Below are 23,785 nucleotides of genomic sequence, written 5' to 3' on the forward strand. Positions count from 1 at the left end.
CCTATTGCTACAACCACACGATGACTTAAAAACAAAAGTGACTAAGGAAAGATAATAAAATGGCATATTTCTTATCCTGCAAAGAAGTGTAAGGGGATTAGTAAGGTTTTCATTGAAAGGTGAATTTTAAAAGTTTGGCACGCAACAAAACTGGGAGATATGTGAATATGTTGGGCTGGCGCATGCCGAGCAGATTTTAAAAGCCGCTTGGATACATGCGTATCTCCCGCTGTGTGCACAGAGCTTTTTTTCTAGAAAAAGGGCAGGGCATGGGTATGGTCTGGGTGGGGCATGGGCATTCTTGGATTTCTCAATGAAATCAGAGCGTAAATACTTAAGCTCACAACAAGCACCGGTGTCCCCTGCCATGTAACTTTAATTCTGCTATGGATTACATGTAAGTCATAAAAAAAAAAAAATATATAGATCAGTGGGATTTCAAGTGTTGGAGTTAACAGGGGAAAAGGGAGGCTATTAAACTAGGGAAGGTTGGAAGTCCTATTACTTGCCTGGGTGAACTGGAATGAACTGGTGAAACTGGCAATGGTGTGGACACACGCCCCTTTTAAAATCCCCCCTCTTACATGGGGTAGAAGTGGGATTTGGGTGCACAGGCACGTGTCCACTTTAAATTTGGCGTACATAGGCTGAGCATATGCATATTTTATAACATCTGCACATGTTATAAAAAAGGTGCATCCCTGGGTGCCTGCACACCTGTTGAAAAGTTTCCATCCAAGTGTACTAGCACTCACATCTTTCAAGATGGGAGGTGCCTGATGGAATCTACATACTCTGCAAGACATATACACAAAAGGGCCAAACAGCTCAGACATACCAAAGCCAGAGTGTCCCAGGAAGAGAAGACAAGCATCTATAAATAAAGATAAAAGAGGAAAAAAAGATGAATAGAAAAAAGAATGCTATTCCTAGGGTAGAACTCTATCCAAGGCAGTCATACTTTCCACAGACTTAGGAAAGAAAAGGAACTAGACTAGAATGGTAGGTCAGGAGGAGACAGTCTCTCGATAGCTGCAGGGTGAAATATGATACATACATTAAGACATTTCTATATCAGATTTCTCAGCCAGAGATGCCTCATAGAGAGAAGATGGCCTGGAAGTGAAGTCTAGATGAGGAATAAGTGACCTGCACTTGAGGGCATCCTGAAAAGGTCAGAGGACCCTCTTGCAAAATGATACATTTTTCACATAGATTATGCAATATTTATCAATATGTGTACTGTTGCTTAGATAATATGAATTTGAAAATGTTTGTAGGGGATAGCATGCAAGTTTGAGTGTGCAAGATATGACAAGATGAGAAAATGTGGGCTATGCTTTTTAATGACCTGAAAACAAGAGATTATATTTGATTCAAACTGCAGATAGCTCCTCTTCCTGTGTGTTCCAAATATATTTTGAAATACATGTACATTGAATTTCTCCCAGATAGCTGCTTTTATGAAGGTTAATATTTGGCAAAACCCAAATATCTGCTGCTATTTGCCCTCTTGAGACTAATATTATCACAGGGGACGGGACCTCTATGTGATAAAGAAGAGTTCTCCTATGGTCCTTTACTGCATGAGATTCCAGCTGTAGAGAGACAGACGACTAAAATGGCAGGAGTTTAAAAAATACATTCCAGAGTTTTCAAACTGTTCTCCCACTAACTCGCTTGTCGTCTTCTTGACTTATCATCCTTATGAATCGTAAATGAAAAAAAAACAAAAAACAGTTATGTTTATCCATCTGTTTTGCTTTATAATGTAACTGGAATTGCATGTTTCCTAGTTTATGCCATAAATTGGTAGTCATTAATTTGGACTGATCAGGTAAAATTACTGCTGAAAGACAGAACACAAGTAAAAAGGACAGCAACTTTGTGAGCCAACAAAGATGACTGATTATGACTCCAGGAGCTAGATGGGCACCTCCATTACATGCACCATGCAGGACTGACACATCTACCCCAAATCCCAGCAGCTTCAACTGTCACTGCCACCTTTCATACCTGAATAGGTTTTAGCTTCTGAAACAAAGCTCCGGTACATAGTATCATAAACGATCAATAAATCTGTACCAAAGACAGAAAAACGAGTAACCATAAGAGATTAACCGTACAGTACATCCATATATCCATAGAGTACATATCTTCTAAATCATAATCAGTTGTTTATTGGTTGGCAAACAAGTTTCAGTTTTACAACAAATATTAGTAATGAGGTCATTCAACTCTGGAGACCATACAAAATGGATCATAAATTTAAAAAAAAAAATTGTAATCTGTGCTGCTAATTTACCTCCTGAAAACCTACATAACTTAAAAATCCTGTCAAAATAAATAAATTTCCTGTTAGGAAAATAACGAACAGAGGATTTATTTTCATCACTTCAAAATATTTTTTTTAATTCTTAATATAAAGTAAGTCATTTTGTTTAACCACTGCAGTACAAGTGCCTAGTGCTTTGACCAGAAAGAACCATGAACACCTTGTTTTACTTCTACAGTATATGGTCTTCACATGCAGAAGCCCCGCTATTTCTATCAAGACCACTTGGCTTCTAGAACCGTACCTACTGCCTGGTGAGGGATTGTTTGCCAAAAACAATTCTTAGTATATCAGTTGTGCACTGCAAAGAGAAAGTTTATCCTGGTCTATTCTGCAAAATTTCTGTTGGCAATACATTGACTGAATCAAAAATATACAGTGAGAAAACAAAATTCAATTATCAGTTTTCTTCCGTTATTTTTTTTTTTTCAAAACAATTTGTGTTCACATTACTAGAAAATGATCATCATTATAAAGTGATAGTTTTGCCCAGTGAACTTTTAAGGAAAAATGGCAAAAGTGGGCTTATGAAAACCTTGCTCCTACTGGTAGACAAAACTTGCAAGACCAGCACAACAGAAAAAAAGTTCTTTTTTTTTTTTTTCTTTTTTCCACTACATTAACAGGGACGCAAGTTCTGGAGGAACAGAAAGCATACTATATGTGCAATGCTAGTATCTGTACATTACATATAAATTGTTCAATTTTTTTCTGCAATTAGTTTTCTTGATTGATAATCCGTTAATACAGCAAAACATAAAATATGCATTAAGCATATGTTTCTAAAATTCCCTTCTATTTTATTAGATTTTTATGTGTTTCTGATTGTTTGATTTTTGTTTGATTTTTACTTTCCCACAACTGATCATGCTGTGGGGTTCAGCCAAAGATGCGAGTGACCAAAAGTCAGGATGTGATGCAGAGTCACGGTAACCAGTTTTGCTTTTGTGCAGCACTCTGACCCTGGTGCTTCATCGTTACCAGTGCTGGAAATTAATGTGATCCTTGAAATCAGGTCTTTCAAAAGTAACAGAGTATCAAGGATTTTTTTTTTAAAATTAACAAACAGCATAATTAAAGAAGGCCACAAACTGTGTCATTTTCTCTCATATCCCTTTCATTAACATAATGAAGTCCATCTAGGGTTGGGCAAGGAGGGGGGCTTTACACCAGTATATCTTTCCCCTAGGCTGGCCTAAAAATTCCAATAAAAAAAGGTCTGACAATCCTTAGAACAGCATGAAGATTTAGGCGTACACACGATATTACCACTGTTTATACAGTATTAAATCAGAATAGTAAACCAGGTGTTAGAGAGTTTGCTTGCTTTTTTAATAATTTTTTGTTGGAATTTTTTTTTTTTGCGTAATCTTCTATAGGCTAGTGACCAAGTGCGCGGGTCCTTTTGAATTTTCTTCAGTTGATGTTCCATCCTTGTTTGGTGGGACTATAAATCCATCACTGCTGCCTCGGCCTAATTGGTAGTAGGTGTGTAACTGATGGACATGGTTTCTGGTACCCAGGTTTGGCATGCTTTTGTAGTAAACATCATCAACATCACCGCTTTTGGCTGCCGAAGGATCAGTTTGGGTGCTGGTAGTAATGCTTTCTGTGATGGGCATACCAGCAAGGGCTGGCATACTGGTGTAAAGAGAATCCCTGTTGGGTGACTGGAGGTCTTCTGTGTGCTCGTTGGTCAATAAGGGAAAAAAACTCTCACTATTGTCTTGTGGAATCCGTCTCCTGGTGTAGTGGTGAGGCTGGTGGTTTTCTGTTGAGTAGACCCGTGGTGGCAGCAAAGGGACATCAGATTCCTCATGTATTAGTTCCAGACCCAGGCTTTCATCATGATTAAAGGAGGTGGCATCATCAAGGACAATAGCGGCATCCTCACTCCCACTGCCAATGTTGTTCACAAGTTTGTTCATCAAGTTTCTGTTCTGCTCACTTGAGCGCTCATGGTTGTTCAGGTAGGAAGGGATATAATTAGATGTGAGTTCTTTTAGAATCTTTTTCTCTAGGGCAGTCTCATTGTGGTTATAGCCACGGTCAATGATTTGCACACAGTCGCTTAGGTATTCCCCACTGGCCAGGCTGTAGCTGTTGCTGTGGTTACCATTCAGTGGTAGAGTATCCATGACACTTGTATCCCTGGCATTGTTCAGAAGCCCCTCTGAAAAACATTACACAAGAATAATATGACTTATAAAAACAATAGTGATTTGCAGTGCTCACACAAAATTACAAACTTTCTCCTTTTGTAGGCCTTTTACAATGTAATCGTAAATCAGAATCAACAGCTGGGATAAAAAAAGAATTATTAAAGGATTTGAATATAATATTTGATATGGTCATAAGAACTTTAGTTAACAAGTCGTAAAAATATGACCAGTTATTATGCTGTCAAGTCAGAGTACATAATCTGTCACCTAATAATTCTTTGCAGCTATCTCAAACAGTTATTATACAGAGTAATAATGTGTGTTACCTTACATCTATAGATAGGTCAGTTTTGCACATTTTTTAAAATCATTTCTGAGCTTACACTAGTATTCAGTAAATATACTCTGCAGTCTTGTCCTTGTTCTAGTTGGTTCTAGCGCTCGTTGTAGCGCTTCTCTGTTGATGGAACAAATGCAATACATTCAGCTCTTCGAATTACATAAATTTAATTTGCAAAATTAATTAGGTACATATGCAAATAAAAGCAAGATTAGATACCATACTTTTTGGTACTTGAATACATGAGCTACTTGTACTGCATTGACTGAAGAATTTTTTTTTTTATCAATTATATCATAGTATATATTCATACACAATTTTGTTTCCATGAAAGTTGAAAATCAAGTATGCAGCGCTATGCAATATGTAAAGAAAATATTTAAATGTTATTTAAATGTTATTGTTCTGAAGGTTTCTTATATTTTATTTATGATTTGTAAAAGCAACAAAAATACCTGAACAGTGTTAAAGAATTTAGGTTCTGGAGATCAGTTTGTTTGGGGAAATGATTTAAATACAAGTTTCCATAAATCTATGTTATCTTCACTGTGATCACCACAAGCTGGCAAGCATAAATGCTAGGCTTTCCTAAGAATATTAAAATCCTTGAAAAGAGCACAGAGAATGAGAATATATGACTGTTGCCATGTATTGCCCAGTTAAGAATTCTTAAAGCTGCTGAAAAGGTGCAGTATTCACAGATAACACTGAATCCCCAGCAGTAGTGGATTTAGGGTAGCTGACAGGAAAGATTAATGGTCTTTCACGTCTCTGAGACTTGAGTACACTGCTGCCTGTGAAAATATATGGGGCATTCTATGTCTGTGAGGTGACCGTGACATCCCTCCAAGATTTTTTAACTCATCAGTTGATGGTTTCTTTGACCAAATGAAAAGTCTTGAGTAAGTCACTCTTGTTCATACATATTATCAAAATCTGTATATTCAGTTCTGGAAGCAGATGGCTGAAAATTCTGGGAAAGGCTAAGTAGTAATCATCACAGACACAGAATAAGATCATTTACTTTCATGTTAGGTGGTATCTGTAAGCAATTCACAATGTCTGACTAAAAGAAAGATTTAAGATTGTGTGGGATGGGAGGACGATGCATTTTGATGGTCACGATTCGATGATTTTTGCACTGAGCCTCTGCACTTGTAATTCCAATCTATGGGCAATGCAGGATTGCAGACTTCAAGGTTCTGCATGAAAATTCAGGGGGCAGATTGAACTGGATATAGGATAGACTGTGCAATGAAAAACATGATTTAGAAATAATGGAAAGTTATGAAGTGCTATGAAATAAGGATTTCTTAACTTAGAAACAATTTAACTCACACATGTACCATATGAAACTCAGGAATTATGACAATTTGTGACAAACAAAAGACTCAAACAATAAAAGCAGCTAATGTTGAGTATGAATGTTCTTATATTAACATATATATTCTTTTACCTATCTATATGTGTATATACAGTATAATGTTTCTGATTTCAGAATTATGAGATGAACTGTTTTAATTACTACATCAGTGATGGCAAACTCTGCTCCTATAGTCCCACAAACTGATCTCTTTTACGGGAGATCCACAACAAATATTCATGAGATCTAGTTGAATAAAATGGCTCTAATTTATATTTCATTTGGCTATTTTGAAGATCCTGAAAACCAGACAAGTTTGAGGTACTGTAGATCTGGAGTTTGCAATCACTAAACTACACCTTCTATATGCGATGTTATAAAATGAACTAAAAAAAAAATTACATTTGATATGCAATGTTTAGCTTTACTCCCATACTTGTCTCTCTGTAGGGCTCTAAACGACAGCATGAAGAAAAGGAAAGAAAAAACAACAAGTAAGCTTACAGTGACAGTAGAGAAAACATGAGTATAAAATCAAATTGATGATATGCAAGAAAAAGGGTTAACAAAAACAATTTCTGTAGCACACAATATATGAAATTCTATTACATGACCTTTTTTTTTTTTTTTACAGTAGGCAACAAAAAAAAAAAATTCAACCGACATTTTCTAGGACACAGCAACATATCTAGCACAGTTGTATCCATTCCTTGCTGAACCTTTTAATGTTCATGGTCAATTTTCCCTTTGATTTTCTAAGACATATAAGGTCTGCCATAAAAAAAAAAAAAAAAAAAAAAAAAAAGAAAAGTTGATTTTCTGCTGCATACGAACTGTCATTTGTTACTATTTATGGGAATTCTACCCCAATAGCCAACCGGCCAATAAATGAGGTCATTAACACCTTGTAGGTGGTGCTGTAGTATTTCTCTTGAACCTTCTTTCACGTATTCATATTTATCTGTGCAAAATATTTTATTTATATTGTTGCTTTCAAGACGGGGTTACTCAGAAGTTTAAACATTCTGGGCTGGATGCTGGTACACACCTGCTAGGGAAGGCTCTGGGTAAGCAGGTGCATGCAGCTGCTAAAAAGGCACCTTCTCCATTGCAGCTCCTACTCCCTGGAATTTGTTACCCGAGGCTTTGCGCTTGGCAGCTTGCTTGAGAAACTTTTACAATTTTATTGAAGACATTCCTTTTTTAAATAGGGCCTGCTTCTGAGCATTTCCCAGTGTGCACATTTTTAACTTGAGGCTTCAGAATTAGCACTGTTTCTTTTAAGTCTTGATGCATTGTGTTTTATCTGTATTTTGTTCCAAACTATTATGTAGCTTTCTTTTGTACATCACTTAGAGCATCAAGCTTCAGCAATGAGCACATTTTGCATAAAGATAAAGCTCTGCAACATCCAATTCCAGGGCTCAGCACCTCTGATCAGAGATGTAGCAAGATTCTAGAATGGACACAAACCATGTATTCCCTTCTGGAAACTAGAATGCGATCTAATCTGACTGCAATCTACTGCAAAGTTCATTAAATGAAAGTGCTTGATAGCCAAACGCATCCTCCCTAAATTCATGCACAGTACAGTAAAGCACATTTTAATGCTTGCAGAGCTCTTTTTTTTTTTTTTTTGTCTTTTTCCTTGCTTTCTTTCTTCCTTCAGAATATCTACCACAGTTTCTGTGCTGCTGATCTGAAGGGCATTATCCTATGTGAATGAAACCCCATTGCTGTTCCTGGCCACTGCCCCTGGAACGATGGCTACCAATCCAAATTGACTACCTTTGCTATTTTGTTTCACTCCTGCACGGACAGGGTCTCCCCATGCCACAGTGCTACATGACCAGCCCCTATTAAAAACTAACATTAAAAAAAAAGATTCTTTTCCATTTGAGATTTTATTTGTCTTTACTACTCTATTACAGAAAACTGCATTGCACAGATTAAAAAATGTATTTGAGAAAATGTTTTGTATTCCATTGAAAATTAACAAATCTCTATTAAAACAGCCATTCAATTTTTTTACTCACTCAATAGAGAAAATGATAAATAAATCACATGTAATGGGTACATTCTAAGGGAAGCTTAACCCTTACATTAGTCTAGTATATTTTCAGATTATTATATAAAGTTAACTTATCATCAGTGTTTCAATCTCCTTATTCTATTCTTTTATTTTAAGAAAAGCATCACAACTATATGATGTTGAATGAATATTCATTGTTTACTTAGACCCTGGGATATTTCATGTAGGAGGCACTGTTAGCACCATTTACTCTGGTCTGCATAACTATAGTAAACGTCAGTTTATATTGTAATCCTGCTGATCTCCTAACCTCTGCTGTGTAGTCCCAGTCTGACATTTTGATGAGCTATTCAAGATTTTGCTTACAATAAGCAAACATTCTGTTATCCAAGGCTCCTCTATGCCTCACTTACCTTGAACAGTACTCTTGGCATTTCAAGCACACTGCTGAAAATGCTTTAAGAAAAGAATACACTCGCAATACAGAAATACATGGACATGACTGACACAGTGTAAACAACAGACTGAAAGCATTAAAAAAATAAAATAAAATGTGCTTTGCATTGAACCCCAGGCTTCTCCATGACAGCAAAGTCAGGTCCTGGGACTAAGCCACAGGAAATAGGAAATTATTGTAAGTTTGGATGGGAGGGTTAAGGGAAAGTTATTTATGCCCATTCAAAAAAGGTAAATAAAATAATGTGCCTATATAAGCCACAGAAATAGGGATTTCCACTAGAATAATTAAGATAAACTCCAGCACACCTTGTGTTTTGTACATGCTGATAGAAGGGTTGTTATAGACCGCCGATTCCCCAAGCAATGTATTATAAGGATTGTTAGTGCCATGAGGACGTAGCAGAGCATTGGTTATTAGATGATTAGCCATGGCTCCTGGAGCAGCCCAATAGAAAGACAAAGGGAAAAAAAAGGGTCAATCAGGCAAATGTAAACAAAAATCAAAATAAATTAACAAAAAACAATAAAGAATGACAACACTTGAAACAGTCCCATATACAAGCAGCAAGCTAAATAGTCTTAAACCTACAGACCCAAAGCACAGATGTTACCCAAGTAGAAGGAAATAAACCGGTATGTCAAACAAAAGCCACATTTAGAGCATTACACAAGGTCTCACTGCTAGTATAAGCAAGACAACACTGACATGCTTGCTTAAACAAAAAAGCAAATAATAAAAAAAAAAGACAGCCCACATAAAAACAGAACTTTCTAGAAAGTGATAAATATAAAAAAGGAGCACAAACATCAAGGATTTTTGTCCTTGTCTTTTCAAAACAGGTATATTGGGCACATTCTGCTTTTTATTAGATTCCATGGGCATTTTTCAATATTTTCCATTTGAAAAAGTCATTTTTTGAAAAAGGCCCTATGAACTTAGATTAGAAATTCCACTTAACATTCATGCCACATATATTTTTACATACTATCAAATTTTCTAAGATTTGCCATGCATACTGTTTTGTTACTGAATGTAGGCTGATAGCATAGTTTAGTTGAAATAGCATGCTAAAAGCAGTAGGTGGCACGTAGTGGCAAAATAATATGCTACCCTGTTTAGCACTCTTCTCCTGTGAATATGCACTTACCAAGTCAAATAAAGGACAGGTTTTAAAGCCATTTACCTGGCTAAAATGACTTAGTTGAAAATTGCCTTTCCTTTTCTGGCTAATCATACACACAAACTTCCATAGTGTGAACACTTAGCTGGGTTAAAAGGAGGCAATCTTTTGGGCATGCTTAGGTTGATGAAGTAAAATAGCGAGTGTAATTGGCATTTTCAAAAGCATGTGCTATTTTACCCCCTCTTATTTGCCCACACAAATAGGAGCTGCAAAGTATATGGCCGCTTTTAGCACACGAACGCTGCACTTGCTAATTTTCAAAGGGAACCAACATGTGCTGTTTCCCTTTGAACACTGGATGCAAATGGAACAGGCTAAACATGCCCATGTGCACTGCAAGTTATATTGCCTCCTTAATTTAATAGAACACTATCTGCTACAAACAGATATGGAATTCATAAATAACTCATGGTTGTATTTGTTTTAATATTATCAGCAGGGACAATTACTTTCAAAACTGCTTGTCTGCACCCATATATGTGTGTATATGGGCACACATGAATTTACTACTGTATTTTTTAACCTGTGCAGAAATGATATGCACAGGTTTTAAAATACAAGTATATATGCGTGCATACATGCTTGAGTATGGAAAATCCACCAGCCTCGCGAGTTTGAACTTATCCAGAAAAGTAGTGGCACTTATACGGATAAGTTCTGATTTATTTATCTAAATAGTGGTACTAAGCTGGATACATTTGAAAAGTTCTACATGTCTATCTAAGCAGCACTTTTTGGACTTATTTGGGTATGAAAGATAGTCAGAAAAGTCTAAATAAAAGTGTTGTATATCTTAATAAGTTCACATTTGACCTTTTTAGTAACAGTAAAGGTGCTACATAGCTGGTTAAGTCAGAATTTAGCTGGATAAGTGACACAAATGATATACATGAATATTTGTACTTCAAATTTTGAAGGAATAAGCAAATAGATTGTACTTGTGTTATTTAGATGCATTTACCTCCTTCCTCTCCCCCCTCATAAATCTGATTTTACATAAGTCAGGGAACTTTCTAACATGTACACGGCAATGAAATTACCATTTTTACCAATTAGCTAGCAGTTTGTCCTGTCCATCTGCAGCTGAAATCCCCTCATGTCACCCTGACCCTGCACCCTGTCATTTTTTTTTTCATTTTTAAGATGTTTACAATCACTTATACTAGATACTGAGCAGAAGTAGATATACAAAAGTAAAAGACTTACACAGGTCACTTTGGCAGGCTATAAAACAGTAACTTGACATACGTAAATGTTAGCCCTCCCCCTCTGCCCCATTTCTGTACACATAAATTTACTCACGGTCCCTGATTTATGCACGTATGTTGCTGTTTTTAAAATAGCATACATTCGCCTATGTGCCATTTTATATGTGCACGGCCAATTTTTTTTACATGCACAGCTATTGAAAGGTAGCTTCAGAGAAAGCAGTTCACAATTAATCTCTCCTAAAGGGTTCCCCAGCTGAGAGCATCCTGACACGTCATTATCAACAAGGGCTCCCATGTCAGATTTAAAAAAGATGAAAAGGGACAACCTTATTATGTCTCATAGAGCAGCTTAAAATTCACCACAAATATAATTATTGGTAGCAATACAAGGGGCCACATATACACCACTTTGCTACTACTCCTTGTTGGGGGAGGGGGGGGAGAGAGAGACAGACTCTTTAGAGGGCTCAGTCTGATACTCTATATATGGATCATTGTAATCGGGCACTTTGATTCAGGATGAGTTTTCAGGAGGTAGGTTGGGGTTAAGGGGGATGTTGTTACAGACACATTCAGAGGTATCCATTGTAAAATTGACCTCACTAAAGAATTTTTGACCTTATAAGTGATGAAAAGGAGTTGATTTGCACAATGCAGTGTCAATTTTACAATGGATACCTCTGAATGTGTTTGTAACAACTCTCTCGCTCTCTCTTCTGCGATGTTCTCCTGACTCCTGCACCTAACAAGGAGCAGTAGCAAAGTGGCACACACATGTTACGCGTGCTGGCTGAGGAAAATTAGAGGCTATGCCCATGCCCTGCCCCTTTTTCGCCCACTTTTTCTGGACATGTGTACATCAATGTATGCGTGCCCTTCCCGGCTATTTAACATTTGCACGTGTAAATGGCTGTTTTTGTACACATAAGGCTTTTCAAATCTACCTTTATATGTACATGAGTTTTGCCAAAATGAAACCAATTGAAAACCTTGAGGAAACAGCCCCAACTCAATATAGTCAAAGACTTTCTATGAACAAGGGAAGAACAGAATAAATACAAAAATAACCTCAGAAAAGTAATTGCAATAAAAAGAAGAATGATAAACTAATATGTTCCAAGGTACAATTAAAATACATGAACGGCATCCTATGGCATGTTAGATAATGATAAAATATTATCAGGAACGTTAGCTGGAAAACAGTGGTGTGAGAAAGTGGGCAAAGAAGAATAGGAATGTGATAAAGACATTAAATCTAAATTTCTATGCTCTAGTATGAAAATCCTATCACCCAATCAAAAGGTTGAGTCCACTTGTATAGAAGCCCATTTATTTTACATAAAATAATTAGACAATCAAATAGATTTAGCTATGGGATATTTAACTACTGGAATAATCCATTTTTTGTTTCCAGTAGTATGCAATGTCAGTGAAATTAATTCATTGCCCATATCAATTAAACAGAGAATATGTCAACCTCACAGACTGCCACAGAGGCAGGGTACACAATGAAAGCTCCCAGCATTGTTCCTGTTTAATAAGCTATGTTATTAAAAAATGATCATCCTGGTAAATGAAGATAATTGCCATCTGAAAGCTGTCTGATGACCTATATGAAATGAGTTGATGGTCTGAGCCAAGGTCCTAGAGGACATGGGTCCACATCACAAAAGTCATGATTAAATTTTTCTGCTGACACCAAGCTTGGCAGCCTCAGCAGAGGAGCCAGACATTGCACAAGTGTGGAAACTGAATTATCCACTCACACTTATATAGATGATACCTCTAGAGCAGAGTTCAGGCACATTGCAAAGGCAGTGCAATGTCATTGACTGTACTCTGAATAAATGCAGAAATTCAGATGTATTTTCAACAAGTCTGATCATGCAAAATATACATTTTTTTAATCCTTGAAAGATTCAAAAATATATTTTATTTGAGCCAAACAGTAATACCATTTGCTGCTAGAAGTGAATTCTAAAATCTAGCTGAAAAATGGTAAGGTAGTAAAAATAAAGACAGGGTACATTCTGGAAATCTAATCATTTGATATCTAGTTATGCCTTTCATATCAAGGGAGACATTTCAAACTGGCTACTCTGCTACAAAGTCCACAGGCACTCTTAACAGGAATCCAGATAGCTCTATGTGCCGTTAAATACTAGCCAAGAGTGACCCTGACAATTAGACCAAATAAAACTCCCATGGAATATCTACATTATCACATTTCAGCTCATCTCCCCATTCCTTTTTCTATTCCAGTACATACAGGCTGCTGAAAATGTTTTAGCAGCTCATAAAAGTTAGAAGTTTCATGCCCAGAAATAAAATAAAAATCACATATTTTAGTTATAGTTGGCAAATCCTCTAAATCTCTAAGACATATACAACTACTTTCAATACAATATTTCAATTATAACCATTTGAAATACTGAGTCAGGCCAAGATTCTGCTGTTCTGAAACCTGCAGAAAATAGATAATTTTATTCTGAAAAAAAAAAAAAGGATCTAATATGCATATTCCTTTGACCAGTGAACAACTATTTTTTTTAATCAGTGTTGAATTTGGAATTAGATCATATAACAATCTTCTTTGTGTCTGCCCAGGGAATAGAGAGCTTTTACATAGTCAGCAAATTATCTGTTTTAACATAAACCTCTTTTTTTTTTTTTTTGTAATTTACATTTTATTATTCAACTCAGAGAAAAACACAAAATAGCGGGCTACAAGGATTGCCCAACTGTAACAAAGTTAAGTGACATCAGCCAGCTGCATTACAGTAAAATAAAATAATCATAATTCTACGTGGGTTTTTCTGAGTTTATACCTCAATTTACCCCCCCCCCCCAATCGATTATCCAGCTAAGTGCAGTGTGTAACTATAATTGCAATAAAGGTGGCTCTAAGAGGTAGATAGAGAGCATGAGGTTTGGCATACAGAACAGAACATAGCCAGAGCAAATTCCCACTTGATCCAAAAATGCGCATAACTATTAGGAAATAACTAAATAACAGAAATACTACAATATACCAAATAAAAGGCAAAAAGAGTCTGAGAATAAAGTAGCGGCCATTGGACCAGAACTAAGAATGCTCCCTTCAAGTGAGTAGGGACTGCCATCAAAAGTTCAATATTATCCCAATTTCCACTGTAAGTAAGGCATCCAGATTTTTTCATGTGACGCTAATTTATCATTATGTATGGCTGTCAGTTTGCTCATATAATATACCCTGTCTAATCTAGACTGTGCACGCTAATGGATGGGGTTTCTGGCCTACGCTACCATAGAGCAAGTTCGCATCTAGCAGATGAAACTACTTGTTGAGCCCAGCATTGAGAAGGGGAGGAACCCTGATCAGGGAACATATTAAGAAAGCAGGTTCTAGGATCCCTAGGGATCCTAAAGTGAGTAACTGAGTGAATAAAGTCAAGAACTGCTTCCCAAAGGTATGCAATGCTCGGGCATTCCCATCGCTGATGAAAAAAGGTTCCCATAGCACTGCATCCTTTCCAGCAAAGGCTCGTACCACCCCCTTGCATCTTGCTTAATCGCACGGGAGTGATGTCCATCTATACAGTACTTTATATCCATTTTCTTTTATCGCTGAGGATACTGAGCTTCTGCCGGTAGCGGTAAAGGATTTTTCCCAATCACTATCCTCAAATTGCTCACCAATATCTCATTCCCAAGCTACTTGAAAGGTCATTTTTCTCCGTGGGACCCCTTTAATGAGAGCCATAATTTTGGAGATGGGTTTAGTGATCTTATCTGCAAGCAAACAATAGTTTTCAAAGAGGCATTTACCCCACTTTAGTTCCGTTCCTATTTGCACTGTGCAAAAGAAATGAAGGATCTGATTATAAGCAAATAATTCCTTACTAGATAAATGTGTGTCTTGTAAATCGGTGAAGGGGATCAGTTTTTGGCCATCCCACAATTGCTCCCACTTGTATAAATCTCTCTCATGCCCACACTGTAACATCCCTGGGTCCACACCTGGAGGAAAGGATCTGTCAAATAGAACGGATGTTAGACAGAATGCACTTTCATCACCAGTCAGCTGGGAATGCCATTTACCACACACAGTCAAAAACAGTTAGGAGTAAGGGGATAGTCCTGTGTGGTCCATCTTCCCTCTTTGCCAGGCTCTGATATATAGTGGTGGACCCCAGCACCTAAGGAGGCTATTCTAACCCAAGGTTTTAAGACACCCCGGGAGTGCCGCTGAATAAGCTCACTAAGCTACTAGGCACCAAAGCACCACACCAAATTTGGCACCTGAAGACCACCCTTAATCTTATCCTGATAAACAGTTGATCGAGCTACCCTGGGAGGCCTGTGCTTCCAGATGAACCTGAATAGCTTGCATTGCCACAAAGATAAGAGGGCATCATGGACTAGCACTGGTAAAGTCTGAAAAAATTAGCAGAGGCGGGATAGAATATTCATTTTAACTATAGCTATCCTCCTAAACCAATAAAAGTCCCCACAATCCCAACAGTCTATGTCTTTTTGGGTAGTAAGAAAAAGGGGATCGCAGTTCAGTTGGAAGAGATCGGGACCCTCTGGGCCAATCTTCACCCCCAAGTATTTTACCCAGTCTTTTGCAACCCGGAATGGTAGGGTAGGTCTTACAGCCTCAAAGTGTAATGGTAGGATAGAGATATTTACGAGCTCTGACTTATACTCATTTATTTTGAAGCCAGAGACTTTGCTAAAGGCCTGCATCTCCTGCAACAAGCTCTGAATCGAGAGACCCGGGTCAGTCATGGTGAAGAGAAGGCCATCTGCGAACATGAAAAGTTTATAAGTGGAGGGCGCCTCCTGCAACCCTTTGATCAGGGAATTGGATCTTACTGATGACGCAAAGGGTTCTAATGATAATGCAAAAAGGAGGGGTGACAGAAGGCATCCCTGGCAGCTGCCTCGCTTCACAGGGAATGGTGAAGTATATTCCCCATTAATTTTTAGACACCCCCTGGGATTCTCATATAAGCGTTGAACCCATCTAATAAAGCTATTTCCCAGGTTTAATTTTTCAAGAAGCTTAAACAGATAGGGCCAGTGGACCCTGTCAAAGGCCCTTTCAGCGTCCAGTGCTAAAAGGACCAAGGGGGTACCCTCCTGTTTACATAAACCTCTTTTGAAAACAGGCAAGGATGCATATTCAAAGTTTAGTTAATTAATGGGACTATCATCATTTAGATAGATTTTAAACTCCCCGATCAAGTGAAGTACATAGGTGGTCATGCATCAGTACAGGACAGTATAGAAGTTATAGCCCTATCTGCATTCAGAAATCTCACAACCTATACATCTTCATGAAATATAATTTCCCAAGTATTAAACTCCTTGAGAAGATCATTTCAAATGGAAATCACTAACAAGAGCAGTGCCACAAGAAATATTAAGGGACATGGCATCAGACTTATCTCAGTTGATTATATCATTAGAAACTGAAGAACTCCAAAATCAGCCCCATCAATGTAAGAAGCAACTCCTGAGTCTCTAGGAAGATATCCCATGTTTAACCACTGAAAGCACCAAATATGAATCATAATAGCCAAAGAGGGATGCAGACAAATAAGATGATAGGCCCAAAAAACACTGTCACTGCTAAAGAGAAGAAACCTTGCCCACATGAGAACTTGTTAAAGCAGAACTGAGGGATATTTATCAAGATTTGTCTGCTTGTAAGCTCCTGTGTAAATTAAACCAATGTTGCGCTGGAGGTGGACCCTTGGGCCGAGGTGGGGTTGATGCAACCCGTAGATAGGGACCTATGGGTCCCCAGCGTTGGCAGGCGGAGTGGGCTGATGGTAGGAAGCCAGCTGGCACTTCACCAATACCAGCCCTCGTTCCCCGCGGGTTGAGCCTTTGGGTGCCGGGACCGGCTGGATTTAGGTGGGCCTCCGTATGGTGTTATTAATGGGGAGATCGAGCTCAGCCCAGAGACAGCAGGAGAGAGATGGTACAGTCCTGTACTGGACAAGGTAGTGTCCCGGAGACCCGGGCCTCAAAGGAACCAAGGCAGTTAGGGGGCACCCGAGCAAAAGCAGGCCGAAGCCTGAATAGGTTAAGTCCAGGACGTAGGCTGAAGAGGCGTCATGGAACAAGCTTGAGTCAGGGCTGGTGGCAATTTGGAAACAGTGGCAAGCAAGGCTGAGGTCTGATCACGGAGATAGTCAAACGTAGTAAGGCAGGCAGAAGTCTGGACTGGAGAGAGGCAATGGAGTGGTCAGGCAAAGCAGAGGTCATGCTTGAAGAGGATCAATGACATGGTAGGCAAAGCAGAAGGCGAGGTTCAGAGAGAGTCAACAATGTGGTCAGGCAAAGCAGAGGTCGAGGTTCGGAGAGAGTCAACGACGTGATCATGCAAAGCAGAGGTTGAGGTTCAGAAAGAGTCAACAACATGGTCAGGCAAAGCAGAGGTCATGCTTGAGAAGGCAGTCCAATAGTAGCAGGTATCAGGAACTTGAAGAAAGGCCAGGAGGCAACTAGGAGCGAGGGAACCTGTTGCAAAGACAAGCTCTGACTGTCAGAGCTTACCTTAAATAGGTTCTAGCATGTGACGTTTGTAGGAAGGGCCGGCAGCCTTAGCGTGCCGCGAGCCCTTTAAATCGATCAGAGAGGTGCGTGCCTGGGGAACCCGGATGGGAGGAGGCCAATGGCAGCGGCGTCTCTACCACAGTGTGGCCCGGCGGTGGCGTCTTGGCCACAGCCCACCCCCGACAGGGCAGCAGGCTAGGTAAGGAGGGCCGGTCACGAGTTCCACGGCTGGCCGACGTAACAACCAAGGCAGAGGGACAATGCAGCAACTTAAGTTCATAAGCAGAAGTTACAGACTGGCCAAGGGAAGTTCAGAGGTCAGAGGGACCCCCACCCTTGGGTGAAGGGGGATCATTCTGAAATGGAGAAAATGCTTAAGAACATAAGAACATAAGAAAATGCCATACTGGGTCAGACCAAGGGTCCATCAAGCCCAGCATCCTGTTTCCAACAGTGGCCAATCCAGGCCATAAGAACCTGGCAAGTACCCAAAAATTAAGTCTATTCCATGTAACCATTGCTAATGGCAGTGGCTATTCTCTAAGTGAACTTAATAGCAGGTAATGGACTTCTCCTCCAAGAACTTATCCAATCCTTTTTTAAACACAGCTATACTAACTGCACTAACCACATTCTCTGGCAACAAATTCCAGAGTTTAATTGTGCGTTGAGTAAAAAAAAACTTTCTCCGATTAGTTTTAAATGTGCCCCATGCTAACTTCATGGAGTGCCCCCTAGTCTTTCTACTATCCGAAAGAGTAAATAACCGATTCACATCTACCCGTTCTAGACCTCTCATGATTTTAAACACCTCTATCATATCCCCCCTCAGTCGTCTCTTCTCCAAGCTGAAAAGTCCTAACCCTCTTTAGTCTTTCCTCATAGGGGAGTTGTTCCATTCCCCTTATCATTTTGGTAGCCCTTCTCTGTACCCTCTCCATCGCAATTATATCTTTTTTGAGATGCGGCGACCAGAATTGTACACAGTATTCAAGGTGCGGTCTCACCATGGAGCGATACAGAGGCATTATGATATTTTCCGTTTTATTCATCATTCCTTTTCTAATAATTCCCAACATTCTGTTTGCTTTTTTGACTGCCGCAGCACACTGTACCGACGATTTCAATGTGTTATCCACTATGACACCTAGATCTCTTTCTTGGGTTGTAGCACCTAATATGGAACCCAACATTGTGTAATTATAGCATGGGTTATTTTTCCCTATATGCATCACCTTGCACTTATCCACATTAAATTTCATCTGCCATTTGGATGCCCAATTTTCCAGTCTCACAAGGTCTTCCTGCAATTTATCACAATCTGCTTGTGATTTAACTACTCTGAACAATTTTGAGTGAAAAATAAATTTTTCTCTGATTAGTCTTAAATGTGCTACTTGCTAACTTCATGGAATGCCCCCTAGTCCTTCTATTATTCGAAAGTGTAAATAACTGAGTCACATCTTCTCATTCAAGAACTCTCATGATCTTAAAGACCTCTATCATAACCCCCTCAGCTGTCTCTTCTCCAAGCTGAACAGCCCTAACCGCTTCAGCCTTTCCTCATAGGGGAGCTGTTCCATCCCCTTTATCATTTTGGTTGCCCTTCTCTGTACCTTCTCCATCGCAACTATATCTTTTTTGAGATGCGGTGACCAGAATTGTACTCAGTATTCAAGGTGCGGTCTCACCATGGAGCGATATAGAGGCATTATGACATTTTCCGTTCTATTAACCATTCCCTTCCTAATAATTCCTAACATTCTGTTTGCTTTTTTGACTGCTGCAGCACACTGAGATGACGATTTTAAAGTATTATCCACTATGATGCCTAGATCTTTTTCCTGGGTGGTAGCTCCTAATATGGAACCTAACATCGTGTAACTACAGCAAGGGTTATTTTTCCCTATATGCAACACCTTGCACTTGTCCACATTAAATTCATCTGCCTTTTGGATGCCCAATCTTATTTATTTATTTATTTATTTATTTTTGGTTTTTATATACCGGAAGTTCCTGTATAAAATACATATCACTCCGGTTCACAGGTAACAGAGATAACTACCGCCGTGTGGCGGTTTACATGGAACATATCAATCTTCCAGTCTTGCAAGGCCCTCCTGTAATGTATCACAGTCTGCTTGTGATTTAACTACTCTGAATAATTTTGTATCATCCGGAAATTTGATAACCTCACTCATCGTGTTCCTTTCCAGATCATTAATATATATATTGAAAAGCACCGGTCCACTATATGGCACTATATGAGGATATAGACATTACAGACATTTCAAAGACCTGGTGAAGAAAGATGACCAATGGAACACTGTGATACCAGGGTATAAATTATATTGACATGATAGGGCAGATCAAATTAATGGGGAATGGCACTATATGTAAAAGTTGGCATAGAGTCAAGCTTGATAAAAATCCTGCAGGAAACATAATACACTGTGGAATCCTCATAGATAGAAATTCCATGTGTGATGGATAAGAGTATAGCAGTGCAAGATACAGAAACAGACTGAGATATACCAGCTGAAATTAAAAAAATCAAATAAATGTGGCAAAACAATAATAATAGGAGACTTCAATTACCTCAGTATTGATTGTGTCAAGGTCTCATCAGAACACTCGACAGCTTCAAACCATGGACAAATGCACACTAGAAGTATCGTCTGTAAAAATTTCAAGTTTAGCGGTGACTCAAAAGCAGGCCTTCTCCGTTTCGGGCCCGATCCTGTGGAACTCTCTCCTGGAACAAATTCGCTTAACCGCTAATACTAAAGAATTTAAGAAAGCTTTGAAAACTTATCTTTATATCATTGCCTATAATATTCAATAACTATTACCGCATATTCGCTGCAGAAATTGTTTTAATAATGTTTTTACTGTAAATGTGATTTATTTTATGATAGCTTAGTTTGTCTTTTAACTGTGAATGTCTTACTGTAAACCGCTTAGATAGTCAGATTCCTGTCCTATTTGCAGTATATAAAAAACTTTTAAATAAATAAATAAATAAATAAATAAATAAAATCAATGGAATCATTCCAATTCTGTATAGACGATGTTGAATCGCAAGTATGATCTCTCTTGTTAACTACTGCTTCGGTTCCGCGCCTTACTAAGGATCTGGAAAACATGCAGCAGAACTTAGAAGATCTCTCTAACCATAATTGGCGTAACATCAGAATTTTAGGGATTCCGGAGGGTGCTGAAGGATCTGATATCATGCAATTTCTCTCTCAACTGATCCCTACCAGCTTGCACTTGGAATTTGACCATCTGTTCGAATTGGAACGTGCATACAGAATTCCGTCGAAATCCCTGCGAAACTCGAAATACTCCAGGCCGATTATTTTCAAAATGCTCCGGTTCCCTCAAGTTTCGGCTATATTTGCTGCAGCCCACACGCAAGCTCCCACACAATACCAAGGACACAGCATTTTATTTGTCCCAGATCTCTCAAAAACCACAGCTGACAAAAGAAAGGTCTTCCTAGCGATGTTGCCTCGCCTACAGGCACTAGGGGCGAGGTATGGGCTGCTGTAGCCAGCTCAAATGCGGGTTTACTTGCCATAATCAAAAGAAATTGTTCCATAATCCACAAGACCTAGATGGATTCCTACAATCCTTTGAAAATGCGCAATCAATGGTCACCTGAATGGGACAAGGCTTGTTTTAAATCCTATTTCTGTAATACAGGCTTTTTCATAGTAACTGCCTAACCCTGTACTTTTTGGTCTTTATTTTGTTATGATCGGTCAGACTTTTGTTCTATATTTAATGCAGTTGACACATTCAGCCTGAATACTGAAGATTTCCTGTCATCTCATTTACAGGAAGTTATTGCACTACCTTTCCCAGGTCCCTATCAAATCATGGTGTTTTTATTTTTTCCCCTTGCTCCATCATCTTTTTGATGTTCTTTTGATGGAGTTGTGGTCTTGGGGGGCCATTGGTCCGCCTTGAGGCTCTTTATTTGTACTTTTCTTGATTTAAGTGCCGTGGCATGGTTTGCTTACTCTCAGTTTCTTTTCTCTGTCCAGCCTCTTCTACCAGATCTTCTCCTTATTCCTATTCCTTCTTTCTCAACCTTTCTCTCCTTCCTTATTATGCCCTTTATCTCTCCTGTATGTCAAGCTAATAAGACCTACTCCGTGGAACATAGTTTTGACCAAATATCATCATCAACATCTCTCTACTACTTATGGCGAACAAGATATCATCATTTTCATTGGTTTCCCTGAATGCCAATGGCTTCTCACACCCTATTAAGAGGAAAAAGTTCTTACATATTTACAAACCCTGCAAACGGACGTTGTGCTGCTTCAGGAAACCCATTTAACCACTGCTGAGTCTCTCAAACTTAAACAACAGTGGGTAGGACAGGTTTTTTTTAGTCCTTCCGTGCATAAGAAAAGAGGCACTGCCAGACTGTTACATAAAAGATTGGACACGTTGGTCACGCAACAATCTGCTGATGGGAGATGGAATCTAATTCAGGACCCTGATGGGAGATGGAATCTAATTCAGGTCTCCATCTACAAGGAACCTTTTACTATCCTTAACGTTTATGCTGCAATTGTGGATGACCCTTCCTTTTTTCATACCACTTTTGCTCATCTGCTTGATGTAGATTCCACTCAAACTATTATCGGAGGGAATTTTAATCAACCCTTGGACCCCTTTCTTGACAAGAAGTCTATGGTGCGTCCCACCATCTCCAAATCCTGCAAGACGTTAAAACATCTAATGTCCTCATTTGGGCTCCCTGATCCTTGGCGCTTACTGCATGCAACAGAAAAGGACTATATATTCTATTCCTTCCCTCATACATCATATTCATGCATAGACTATCTTTTAACTTCACGTTGATTAATATCTCAGATTCTTTCTGCATATATTGCTCCCATCTTAATATCAGATCATGCAGCTGTAATCCTTACGTGCAGATTACAATCCTCCATCAATATAGATCAGATGTGGTGCTTTAACTCCTCATTGCTGTCGGAACCGACCTTCATAGACATGCTTTGTAGAAAAATCTCAGATTACTTCCATTTCAATGCTACTCCAGACATTTCGGAATCTTCATTATGGGCTGCCTTTAATAGCCACAATTTGGGGAGACATCATTAACTTTCGTCTTACTGGTGGAAACAACAGGTCTCCTTGGATATTCTTCAGAAGGAAGTGGCTACTTAAATCTTTGACATTCTTGGGAGAAAGTGTAACCAGAATGCTATGCTCACATGCTGCTTAGCATTCTATCATGAGTCAGTTCTTGTGAAGTGTTCTGAAGAATTTAAAGGCCCTTTTGGATAGTCTTTCTCAAAAGTCATCTGATGGCCTAGGAGCACTAGTGGACAAGGCTCCGGAGTATGGGAAACCCTTGACCTGTTCAACCTATGATGTTGTCAAAATAGCATTGAGAGCCTCTGCACTAGGAATTGGTGCTCACAGACATTTATGGCTATGAGCTTCGGACCTCAGAATGGATGTGCAGGAGCCGGGAGGAGAGCCTTGTTTAATATTTCCTTACTTGCCAGGAGTGGATACCGGGGGTGAGTGCTGCCTTGCCCCGACGGCTTGATTCCATCTCCGCCTGCGTTTCTTGTCTGAGGGGGGCGGTGCCTGAGGAGGCGGGACCCGGCCTCGGACTTAAATTTCAACAGAGCTGCTCCAAACCTTGAGCTGGGAGGAGAGCCTTGTTTAATATTTCCTTACTTGCCAGGAGCGGATACCGGGGGTGAGTGCTGCCTTGCCCCGATGGCTTGATTCCATCTCCGCCTGCGTTTCCTGTCTGAGGGGGGTGGTGCCTGAGGAGGCGGGACCAAGCCTCGGACTTAAATTTCAACTGAGCTGCGGCGCGCAGCAGAGCCGGTGCGCTGCTAAAGCCGCACGCGCTTAAGGGGCGCGCGGCTAAGCAGGGCTTTGCCGGGCCTTCGCTGGAATTCGCTGGAAGGTTGGGACTTTGCTGGTTAGAAATTGTTATATGTTAATTATTTCTTCTCTCTTTCTCGGTTCCACAGAAGTGACAACTATAAGTTTATTTGATCTCCAAAGTAGAGCATTAACCCCAATACTTTTTTAAATTTATTTCCTTTGAAAGGATGCCACACACAAAAAGGAAGGCTAAAC

The 23,785-nt window shown here is 39.2% G+C and overlaps 1 protein-coding gene across 1 annotated transcript in view; it reads right to left on the reverse strand.

Annotated features, from left to right (window-relative positions):
- Nucleotides 1-2,160: 2,160 nt before the first annotated feature.
- ADGRL3 (adhesion G protein-coupled receptor L3) overlaps nt 2,161-23,785 on the reverse strand; it is a 2,126,115-nt gene continuing 2,104,490 nt past the window's right edge. Inside the window, exons 24-25 of the mRNA XM_029600930.1 lie at nt 8,998-9,126; nt 2,161-4,508 (exon numbers count right to left, since the gene is read on the reverse strand). Of these exons, the coding sequence (XP_029456790.1) occupies nt 3,709-4,508; nt 8,998-9,126 (929 nt within the window). The 3' untranslated portion in view covers nt 2,161-3,708. The remainder of the gene's footprint in view (nt 4,509-8,997; nt 9,127-23,785) is intronic.

Source organism: Rhinatrema bivittatum, chromosome 1 (genome assembly GCF_901001135.1).
Source record: "Rhinatrema bivittatum chromosome 1, aRhiBiv1.1, whole genome shotgun sequence".
Classification (NCBI taxonomy): Eukaryota; Metazoa; Chordata; class Amphibia; order Gymnophiona; family Rhinatrematidae; genus Rhinatrema; species Rhinatrema bivittatum.